At 39.7% G+C, this 12,177-nt stretch overlaps 1 protein-coding gene across 3 annotated transcripts in view; it reads left to right on the plus strand.

Moving 5' to 3' along the window:
* LOC126241881 (DNA excision repair protein ERCC-1) overlaps positions 1–12,177 on the plus strand; it is a 129,044-nt gene that overhangs the window by 34,090 nt on the left and 82,777 nt on the right. For all 3 annotated transcript variants that reach the window (XM_049948045.1, XM_049948043.1, XM_049948044.1), the window contains one exon: positions 3,481–3,691. In XM_049948045.1, the coding sequence (XP_049804002.1) occupies positions 3,481–3,690 (210 nt within the window). In that variant the 3' untranslated portion in view covers position 3,691. The remainder of the gene's footprint in view (positions 1–3,480; positions 3,692–12,177) is intronic.

A 12,177-nucleotide genomic window follows, 5' to 3' on the forward strand; every position in this document is an offset into this window, starting at 1 on the left:
TTGTGTCTATCTTCAAGCATCAGTCAATTCATTTTCTTCAGCATGTCCATGGAACTCTTTCAAAGTTCAAACAAAACTGTGCCTCTTTCTAAAAAATGACTTAATATTCATCATTGACTGTACATTTATTGCAGTATCTACTATTGCAATTTTGACCTATTGGCTAACAGGTGCTGAAAACACATCAGTAGTCAACATCACTAAAAAGCATAAAAATGATGAGAGCCTCTATGCCTCGTATCAGCTTTTGTCGCATAAACTATCCTTATGTGACCGACAGGATAAGAACACATGAAACTAAATTTGTGCTTACTGTACATATTTGTAATGAACACCCTACTCTACAGTGTATGGTGTTCATTTCTGACATGTGCAGTTAATTCAATTTCCTAGGTTTTTATCTTATCTGTCACATAACAATGGTGCATTGGGCAAAGGCTGATACAAACCATATAAGCTTACTTCATTTTTGTTCTGCTGCTGTGTTTTCAGCACCAATACTAAACTAAAACCAAACTAAACTCCATCCGAATAGGCCTTGGAAGGCCCAATGGTACTGACTGAGTGCCGTGTCATCCTCAGCCCTCAGGCACCACTGGATACAGATATGGAGGGGCAGGTGGTCAGCACACCACTCTCCTGGCCGTATGTCAGTTTACGAGACCAGAGCTGCTACTTCGCAATCAAGTAGCTCCTCAGTTTGCCCTTCAAGGGCTGAGTGCACCCCACTTGCCAACAGCACTCAGCAGACTGGGTGGTCACCCATCCAAGTGCTAGCCCAGCCCAACAGTGCTTAACTTCGGTGATCTGACGGGAACCGGTTTCAGCACCAGTAGCTGCTTGAAAATGACCAAAAGATCAAAACTGCAATAATGGATATTGTAACAAATGAACAGTCAGCAGTGAACACGAAGTTTTAAAAAATACTATGTGACTGTCAGCCCACAACAAATACCATTCTGTAAACCTTTGGCTACTTGTGCTGCTTTTCTCTGTATATGATCAGTTCTCCTGCTAGTCCTATTTGGTATGTATTGCACTCAGTTGAGTGGCACAGTTGAGTGGCACTGTAGGATGGTCCACATGAATGTTTTGTAAGCAATCTCCTTTGTATATTGATTGCATTTCCCTTGTACTCTACCAGCGAACCAAAATCTGGCACCTGCTCTACCTATAAATGTGTTTATTTGATCATTCTATTCCATATCAATGCAAATTGTTACATCTGTGTATTTGTATGAGTTGACTGATTCCTGTTGTGATTCATTGACACTGTAAGTATCGGAAACCACACTTATTTCATTATATGAAGTTCACAATTTTACATTTCTGGACGTTTAAAGTAATTTGCCAATTTTTGTACCTCCTTGAAATCTTATCAAGACCTGACCGAGTACTTGTGCAACTTCTTTCAGACAGTACTTCATTATAGATAACTGCATCATCTGCAAAAAGTCTGAGCTTACTAATTAATATTGTTTGGGAGGCCATTAATTACAATATGAAAGGCAAGTGCCCCATCACAGTTCAGTGGGGCACACCAGGAGTTACTTCTACATCTGTCGATGACTCTTTATTCAAGGTTATATGCTGCTTACTTCCTACCAAGAAAACCTGAATTCAGTTATCGGCACAAGTTTCACTTAGTACCCATATATGATTCCAGTGATTACTGTAGGTGTGATACTGTTTCAGATAGGTCTCACAAAGAAAATGCAATTTAAGTACCTTTGTAATTATCAATCACCAATATTCAGAAAATGAGTTATGTGTCAGGGGTCAATTGAACCCTACACTGTTCTTGGTATACTACATGGAATTTCCAAGAAATCATGAAATTCAGCAAATAGCAGTACACAGTACAGGAATAGTTATGTAGTTTGGTGGAAAAATATCAAAAAATGCATTTGTTGTTGCATAAATAAAACCTGAAAGGGGCCTTTTGACCTCTTCCATTGCTCTAGTGTCAAAGTAAGGGACAGAGAGAAGTATGGAGATAGAGTATGGGGGGGGGGGGGGGGGAGATAAGTTAAAAGTGGGTTTTTGTGTGGATTTAAGAAATGGATTTGAGCAGGTTTATAACATGACTGAATGTATTGGAGAGAGATTGCTTACCTGTGCAATTCAACAGGGTTGTTTTTGGAATATTGGAGGGGCAGAGTGGGGGTGGTGATGATGAGGAGGAGGGGAGAGAGAGAGAGAGAGAGAGAGAGAGAGAGAGAGAGCGATCCAGATCCAGATGACAGTTGTGTGACCATTATTAAGTTGACCAGGTTGTTCTGAATTGCATGTTCTGCATGTCAATGGTCAAATTTTCACTTGGCACTGTTTGACAGTTGTCATTCCTACAAGTGGACTGTTGATTACTGGTTGTGTCCACACAAAAAGTTTTACCATTGTTCCATTGAAGTTGCTGTATGACATAGCTGCTTACACAGTTGGCTCTAGTTCTAATTGCAGTGACAGAACTGCAATAGAATGTGCTGGGTTTAAATGTGACAGGTAATGTGCCTAAATTATTCACACTCGTGTGACTCAAGTGACTGGAGATTTGTATTAGGTGTGGCATAAGGTGGGAAGACGTGGGATAAGACCTGGATAATGTTAGGAAAAGAACAGAGTCGAATGTGTACGAGAGTGATGGAAAGAGAGTGAGAAGGTTAGTGGGAAGGAGTGAGCAAATGAGGAAGGGATAAAAAGAAAAGAAGGGTAATTGTGGAGAATAGAAGAGGAAAATGGGTGGTGCAGATTATACAGACAAGTTTCACCCTCATGGCTCTGTTATGTGCAGGAATATGTTACCCGTTTCTTTCTTAGACTCTACTCTACTACCATAATAAGCATGCAAAACTTTTCTGTCAGTTTCTGAGGAACAGGTAAACTGCAAACTTTTGGCTGCATCAACTCTGTTGAAAGTGCTGCATTCTTTATTCATTATATTATGTTTTAGTTGTGGTGTAAAAAGAGACAGCCAGAGTTCCAATTAAAATGGATGTTTATTTTATTTAATTTTATCCATATTTTGCAGCTTCAAATGTGACTGTGCTCAATACACTTGAGGTATTAATTAAAAAAAGTTGGTAAGTTTACACTATTCATCTTTTCCACTATTTCACGTATATTTTCCACATCCGACTTACAAAGCTCTTAACCTAATGTCAAAACTTTTTGTAACAGTAATATGCATTTCATCTCATTCAAGAGAACAAATAAATCTTGTATTAAGATGAATTACATCTGAAGATGGACCCACAGAGTCAGATATGCATCGTGTACTGAATAAACCTTTTTAATTCATACCTCAAGTGGGATGTTTATTTAGTCGGTGATTGGTTTCGGGCTAAGCCCAGTCTCATGCCAACCACACTGGAATTATGCAGATTTTCTAATTAATTTGTCATTGCCACATGTGACTGTTGAAAATATTTGGAATGTAAGACAATGTACTAAAGATTTTACTTTTTTACTATATCTTTTTAGATTTCAAATGCTCTCACATCTGTCAGATCAGTTAACCGGACAGATGCTGCAACCTTACTATCAACTTTTGGATCATTAGGGAAGATAATAAAAGCATCACAAGATTCTTTGACACTTTGCCCTGGGCTTGGCCCACAAAAAGCCTCAAGACTGTATAAGGTGCTACATCAACCATTTCAGAAAGATAGGGTAAAAAAGCTGAAGAAATAAGGTAAGAATAGTCAAATTTCCTATTAATTTCATTATATTTTTGAGTTAACAAACAATGATATTTGTCTTCCGTTTTAACAGAAAGATAGAAGAAGAGAAAATGATATGTCATCTGACCAACGTTTTCTTCAATTTGGTCAATCCCATATTGTTGCTGTTATTGTTGTTGTCTTTAGTCCGAAGACTGGTTTGATGGAGCTCTCCGCGCTACTCTGTCCTGTGCAAGCCTCTTCGTCTCTGATTAACTACTGCAACCTACATCCTTCTGAGTCCGCTTATGTATTAATCTCTTGGTCCCCCGGTATGATTTTTATCCCCCCTGCCCCAACACTTCCCTCTGGTTCTAAACTGGTGATCCCTTAATGTCTCAGAATGTGTCCTATCTCCTACTCATGTTGTGCCACAAATTTCTTTTCTCACCAGCTTTGTACAGTACCTCCTCGTTAGTAATATGATCTACCCATCTAATCTCCAGCTTTCTTCTGTTGTACCACATTTCAAAATCTTCTATTCTCTTCTTGTGTAAACTGTTCATTGTCCATGTTTCACTTCCATACCTGGCCACATTCCATTCAACTGCTTTCATAAAAAACTTCCTGACACTTAAATCTATATTTGATGTTCACAAATGTCTCTTCTTCAGCAATGCTTTTCTGGCCATTGGCATTCTACATTTTGTAACCTCTCTCCTTCAGCCATCATCATTATTTTGCTTCCCCAATAACAAAACTCATTTCCTAATCTAATTCCCTCAGCATTGATTTTATTTGACTGCATTCCACCATCCTTGTTTTTCTTTTGTTGATGTTCATTTTATATCCTCCTTTCAAAATGCTATCCATTCCATTCAGCTGATCTTCCAAGTCATTTGCTGTTTCTGACAGAATGACAGTTTCATTGACAAACCTCAACGTTGTTATTTCCACTTCCTGGACTTTAATTCCTACTCCAAATTGTTCTTTGGTTTCCTTTGCTTCTTGCTCAATGTACAAATTGAATAGCATCATGGATAGGCTACAACCCTGTCTCACTCCCTTCTCAACCACTACTTACCTGTCATGCCCCTGGGTTTTTAACTGCCATCTAGTTTCTGTACAAGTTGGAAAAAGCCTTTTAGTCCCTGTATTTTACCCCTGCTATCTTCAGAATTTCAAAGAAAGTATTCCAGCTAACACATTGACAAAAGCTTTCTCTAAGACTACAAATGGTACAAATGTTGGTTTGTCTTCCCTCAACCTATCTTGTAAGACAGTCTTGGGGTGGATGTTGCCTCGCGTATCCCTACATTTCTCTGGAATACAGACTGATCTTCCTCAAGGTTGTCTTCTATAAAGGTTTTGTGTTAGTGTTTTGCAACTATGACTTACCGATAGTTCAGTTAATATTTACATCTGGCAGCACCTGCTTTCTTTAGAATTGAAATTATTGTATTATTCTTCTTGAAGTCTGAGGATATTTTGCCTGTCTAATACAATACATCATGCACATCAAATGGAAGAGTTTTGTCATGACTGGCTCTCCCAAGGCTATCATAGTTTTGACAGAATGTCGTCTACTCCCGGGGCCTTGTTTCGACTTAGATCTTTTAGTCCTGTGTCAGATTCTTCTCCCAGTATCACATCTCCTATTTCAACTTCATTTACATCCTCTTCAATTTCTATAATCCCATATTTACTATAAATGCAAAAGTTTAATTTAATTGAATGGACAAAATATCTACTCAGCAAGCAGCGGCAGAACACACACACAATAAAAAGTTATAATTTGGCAGGCTTTTGGAGCCAGTTCAGGAGAGACTTACCAGATGGGATGAGAAGGAAATACTTCTGTCGCCACTTGTTGAGTAGATTTTTTATCTATCCAATTAAATTATTTTGTCAAATATTGTTTTTTTTTTTTTTGTTGTTACAAATGTGAAAGTTTGTGTATTAGTATGTTTGTGCTCTTTCATGCTGAAATGGCTCGATGGATTTGGAAGAAATTTGGAATGAGATTAGCTTTTACCCTGAATTTAGGCTACTTTTCAAAATGTGAAGGAAAGATATTTATTGATTTTAAGAATATAATGCGAAATGTGGAACATTAATTACTCTTAGAAAAAGCTATTTATGCTTTGACTTTTGAACTGTATCATATTTGTTAAAATGCTTTCATTGTTTAATATGTCCTACATAATACGAGTCGACACAATGAGTACAATCTTCGAAGTGTTTATTCTCTATTTCCATACAAGCCCATAGCATATTAGCCGCTGAGCATCAAGCTTATCTTCTAGCTTCTGAGACACTTTGAAGACTCACAACGGCGCCATTTAAATGCTATACAACAGAGACATCATGCCTTTATGTGTAGAACATGGTAGGCTTTTAGTGAGGCTGAATTTGATTAACATATGCAAGTACATCCGCTGGTAAGAGGCACACACATGAGGGCAGATGACGTTGTTGCATGGACAAATACAGGGTGTCCCTATAAGAATGACCCGATTTTAACTTGTAATAATATCGAGACAAATGTCACTAGGTAACTGAAACAGCACTAGATGAAATCGGCATGGTCTAGAGTTTCAGAAAAAATCCTCTAGATGTCGCTACGAGTGCTGACCTGGAGTGTGCAGCCAGTCTCACGCAGTATGGCATCTGTGCAACGGAAGGTGTATTGTGTTACTGAATTTAGTCACACTTAGTCAGTGATCGCATTTCAGCGGACATTTCATATTCGATTTCATGCTAAACCACCATAACCAAAGAACATTTGACGATGGTATAAACAGTTTGAAGAAACAGGGTGTCCCTGTAAAGGCAGAAGTCCTGGCTGGCCAAGCGTTCCTGAACAAACAGTGGAACAAATCCAACAAGCATTTCGCGCTAGCTGAGAACTTGCGTTACCGCGCATGACAGTGTGATGTGTGTTGTGGCGTCATTTAGCCCTCAAACCTTACTGATTACAGCTGGTACAAGCTCTTCAAGATACTGACATAGTGAAGCGAGTGGACTTTAGCAGTGCTATTCTAGAGGACATGGAAGATGACGCTTTTATGGCACAGTTGATATTTAGTGTTGAGGCAACTTTCCATATTAGCGGTAAGGTTCACAGTCATAATGTGCGTATATGGGGGCTCAAAAATCCTCATGAAACAATTTAACATGAACGTGATTCACCAGAAGTGAATGTTTTTTTGTACTGTATCGCAAAACAAGGTTTATGGACCCTACTTTTTTGAGGAAGAAACTGTAACAGGACAATCATATCTTGCAATGCTACGGAACTGGTTATTCCCACAACTTGACTCTGACAATTTCATCAATCAGCAAGATGGAGCACCACCACACTGGCACAATGTGCTCAGTTTCCTCAATGCCAACATGCCTCAGTGTTGGATAGGGTGTACAGGACCGCGAGAGCGGGCTTTACACTCTCGTGACATTGGTGAACTAAAAATCAGAATATCAGCTGCTGTAGATTCAGTGACAGAAGACACCTTACGCTCAGTTTGGGATGAATTCGGCTCTCGGCTAGGTGTTGTCCGTGCAGCCAATGGAGGACATATTGAACATTTATGATGGATTTTTATAAACTTCTGTCTTTTCTGAGTAATTTAGTATGCAATTTGTTGGTGTTAAGCCCTTCTTCCTAATAAATAATTCTATTTAAAATCAGGTCATTGTTTTTGGGACACCGAACTGGAAATTGCTTGTTTTCTTCCTTCGTTAAGTTAGCATGTGTATTACTCATTCACACTGAAGCCACTGGATGGATTTGGATGAACTTTTGAATGGAGATTACCTATATCTGAATTAACACATAGGCTAAAATCAAACAATGGAAAATCCAGGATGCTACCTTTTATTCTGAAAAAAATCACTGGTCCAATGGGATGGTCAACATGGCTACTGTTCCCATGGGATGGGTAACATAAGTAAGGAAGTGCACATTTTTATGTGATCATTTCCCACAATTCTTCTTATTTTCTCTGTCTCCTCTATTAATTCTGTCTAATAAGGGTTCCAGATTGACAAGCAGTATTCTAAATTTGGTTGAGAGAGGGTGTTGTCAACTGCCTCTTTCATGGGTGTGTTCGATTTCCATGGTTTCTTTGAATGAATCTCAGTCTGGAATCTGCAACAAGTCTTATGTGGTCATTCCACAGGAAATGCTTCAGATCCGTACGCCTGCAAATTTTATGATTGTGGCTGTGTCCGATGATTGATTGCCAATTGTTTTATCAAACAATGATGGGTGTGATGTGATTACGTAGATTTTCCCAGTGTCTTAAATGTTTATGCTCTTCACGGGTATGCTGTCGGATGTGATTGTCTTCCCTACATGATATTTCAGTGATCCATCTGGCCAGGATATTCAGGTGTGATCGCTGGGTACACAATCACACCGGAAATGAATGAACATCAGAAACGGTGGCTCCTTTATATCCCAGGTATAGGCCACTGCGCCTGTGCAAGAAGCGAAGAATTGCAGCACTGCCGATATAGAAGATATGGATATGGAACACTATTTTATCTGATATAAAACAACAACGGTCTGGTTACAACCCGCTACATCTTAATTTGCGATTTATCACTTTTGCCAGTTTCTACCACCAGCGACGCTGCAATTCTTCGCTTCACACGGGGCAACTCTTCCGCTTCTCATGCAAGCACAGTGGCCTGTGCCCGGGCTGTAAAGGAGCCATCATTTCTGATGTTCATTCAGTTCCAGCGTGATTGTGTACTTGGCGATCGCACCTGAAGATGGCGGCCAGGTGGATCACTGAAATATCGTGTAGTGAAGACAATCATATCTGGCAGCATACAAGTGAAGAGCATAAACAGTGATGGGTCTTTGCATCAAGTGTTGATCCTCTGTGGGTCGTCTGGCATTTCACTACAGTTTTCTAGCATTGTGACTTCGTGATATACAGCAGCATCATCTGTGCTGAACAGCATCATATAGCTTCCAGTCTTTTCCACGTCGTATCCACATTGAATAAAAAATTAGTCAACCTCTGGAGACATCAGGCTAGCCTCAATTAGGGCATCAATTCAGCAAGGAAGAGTGTGTCCAGAAGTTTTTTCAGGTATACCATATCAGCTGGAGCCATTCACATTGATCAGATCCCATAGTGCTACCTAGTTGCAATGTTGTTGATTGCTATGGTTCACTTGGTATCATATGTCCCAGACATTTTCTGTGACATTAAGATTGGGCAATATAGTGGGCTAGTTAAGGTATGATAGGGTTACTGAATGTTCTTCAAACTAAGCTGGCTGCTATTTTTTCAGAAGACAGAAGTGCCCACAGCCTACTCTTCATGTCGATATAAAAGAAACGGCCATGTTTGGGCCCTGACAGTACTTAAATAAACACCTTGATTTATGTTCACTGTAACCTGAGTGAATGGCCCCAATTTATAATTTGAAAAACACCTCCAAAACATCATGGAAACACTCTTTCTTTACTGCTTCCGTACAGTGCAGGTTAAGTGCCTCACTGAGCCGTCAGCGCACTCACCGCCGTGCCTTGTTTGAAAAGGGGCAAGAACTTCAACTTACCAAACCACACCACACACCTCCAACTAACTACAGGCCAGTGTCTGTGTTGTTTGACCCAAGATGTGATTAAATAAAAAAAGAAATGATTGTCGGATGGACTGACTCAGCATATAGGAAAGTCAAAATAACCTTCAGTGAAATTAAAAGCAAGGGTGGTAACTTTAAGAGTGCAATGGAAATTTTACTGCTAAACACAGAGCAGAGAGTGGGTAGGTGGAAAGAATACATTGAAGGCATCTATGAAGGTGAAGATTTGTCTGATGTGATAGAAGAAGAAACAGGAGTTGATGTAGAAGAGTTGGGGGATCCAGTATTAGAATCAGAATTTAAAAGTGCTTTATAGGACTTATGATGAAATATGGCAGGAAGGATACATAACATTCCATCATAATTCCTAAAATTGTTGGGGGATATGGCAACAGAACGACCATTCGCGCTGGTGTGTAGAATGTATGAATCTGGCGATATAGCATCTGACTTTTGGAAAAATTAAAGACTGCAAAAGCTGACAAGTGTGAGAATTATGGCACAATCAGCTTAACAGCTCATGCATCCAAGTTGCTGACAAGAATAATATACAGAATAATGGAAAATAAAATTGAGGATGTTTTAGATGACGATCAGTTGGGCTTTATGAAAGATAAAGGTACCAGAGAGGCAGTTCTGACACTGTGATTGATAATGAAAGCAAGGCTGAAGAAAAATCAAGACATGTTCATAGGATCTGTAGACCTGGAAAAAGCATTAGACAATTTAAGATAGTGCCAGATGTTCAAAATTCTGAGAAAATTGGGCTATGCTGTATGGAGAAATTGGTAATATACAATGTGTGCAAGAGCCAAGAGAGAATAATTAGAGTGGACGATCAAGAACAAATTGCTTGAATTAAAAAGGTGTAAGACAGGGATGTAGTCTTTCATCCCTACTGTTCAATTTCTAAATAAAAGAAGCAATGATGGAAATAAAATTCAAGATGAAAGGAGATCAGTGATAAAATTCACTTATGACATTGCTATCCTGAGTGAAAGTGAAGAAGTAATACACGATGTGCTGAATGGAATGAACAGTGTAATGAGTACAGAATATGGATTGAGAGTAAATCGAAGAAAGATGAAGGTAATGAGAAGTAGTAGAAATGAGAACAGCAAGAAACTTAACGTCATGATTGATGGCCATAAGTAGATGTAGTTAAGGAATCCTACTATCTGGACATCAAAATAACCAATGGTGGACAGAACAAGGAGGACATCAAAGGCAAACTAGGACTGGCAAAAGGGGCATTCCTGGCCAAGAGAATTCTACTAAGCCTTAATTTGAGGAAGAAATTTCTTAGAATGTACATTTGGAGCACGGCATTTTATGGTAGTGAAACATGGACTGTGGGAAAACCAGAACAGAAGAGAATCAAAGCATTCAAGGTGTGATGCTACAGATGAATGTTGAAAATTAGGTGGACTAATAAGGTAAGGAATGAGGAGGTTTTGCACAGAATCGGAGACATGAAGGAATATGTGGAAAACTGACAAGGTGAAGGGGCAGGATGATAGGACATCTGTTAAGACATCAGGGAATGACTTCCACTGTACAGGGCAAAAACTGTAGAGGAAGACAGAGACTGGAGCACATTCAGCAAATTATTGTGGGCGTAGGTTGCAAGTCGTACTCTGAGATGAAGAAGTTGGCACAGGAGAGGAATACGTCGTGGGCCGCATCAAACCAGTCAGAGGGCTGATGACTCAAAAGAGGGAGCAGTTGAATTGAATTCAATTCTTATGTATGTGCTGGAGTAAATGAGAATGAGATGTTAATTTTCAGCCTGTAAGGAGGCGATGTGTGAGCCAAGTTGGAGGAAGAAGGCAGACAGTTTCAGGGCACAGACTAGCTGGACCCCAATTGATAGTACTTAATGGTGAATGAATATTAAGTAAGCAACATTTATTACATATAAAAGTAGTGTTCAGGTAGCTACTTACTGAAGCATTTGGTGCATGAAGTGATGTATAACAAACCACTTCATGGCCCATTCCCGCCTGAAACAATTCAAACCTTTGTCAGAGAAAGAAAAAGAAACACATACCATTCATTCACACAAGCAAGCCCACCTTATGCGCATGTGACTGCCAACTTCAGCAGCTCGGACCGAAAAGCAACAGTCATGTGAAATGGAAGCAGCAGTCTGAAGATGGTGATGGAGAAGGGGTTGCAATGTACAATTGGGGGGAGATAGTAGCACTATCTGGTGGACTGTGCAGGGACTAGACTGCCAGGAGGCACAGCATCAGGAGGTTGTGGGGCATGGAAGCAGGGAAAATGGAACGAAAAATGAGAGGAGTGAGGAAAGACAGACAGGTGCATTGGCAGAGGGTTTCTGGCTACCCAGCTCACCTCCTAGCTGCAGTTCTGGTGGTAAGTCTTCCTGAACCTTCCTCATTCCCTTCAATACTCCTCAGGGGACAGCAAGACTGATTCAGCTGCCCACGAAGTGCCTGATGCAGAGTTTCCTGTAAGTTTGTCATCTCCACTCTTGCAACCAAACTGCTTTCACCTATGGATTGCAACAATCTTGTCAATTTCAAACATGGCTGTCTCTCAGGAATCATATATAAGTTTCAGCATAGGAATCAGACAGCCAACTGGTTGCAAAAAACTATTTGGTACGTATTGACTTAGGTTATGACGCCTCTAAGGAGGTCTTCATCAGAGTGAAATAGTCTGATGTTGTTCGTAGCAAGGAATATGTGTCAGAGGCTGGAATGCATTTAATTTTGATTTTTGACTTGAACATATCAACTCAAAACTTTGACCATTGATTTCTCACAGAGTAACTTTACAGTTTCTTAAAATTTCATTCTCATGTAGACATCCTTAGAGGTGTTGGAACATAGATCAATGTACCAAACAATTATTTCAACTGGTTGGTTGTAAGATTCCTATGCTG

Source organism: Schistocerca nitens, chromosome 1, assembly GCF_023898315.1.
Source record: "Schistocerca nitens isolate TAMUIC-IGC-003100 chromosome 1, iqSchNite1.1, whole genome shotgun sequence".
Lineage (NCBI taxonomy): Eukaryota > Metazoa > Arthropoda > Insecta > Orthoptera > Acrididae > Schistocerca > Schistocerca nitens.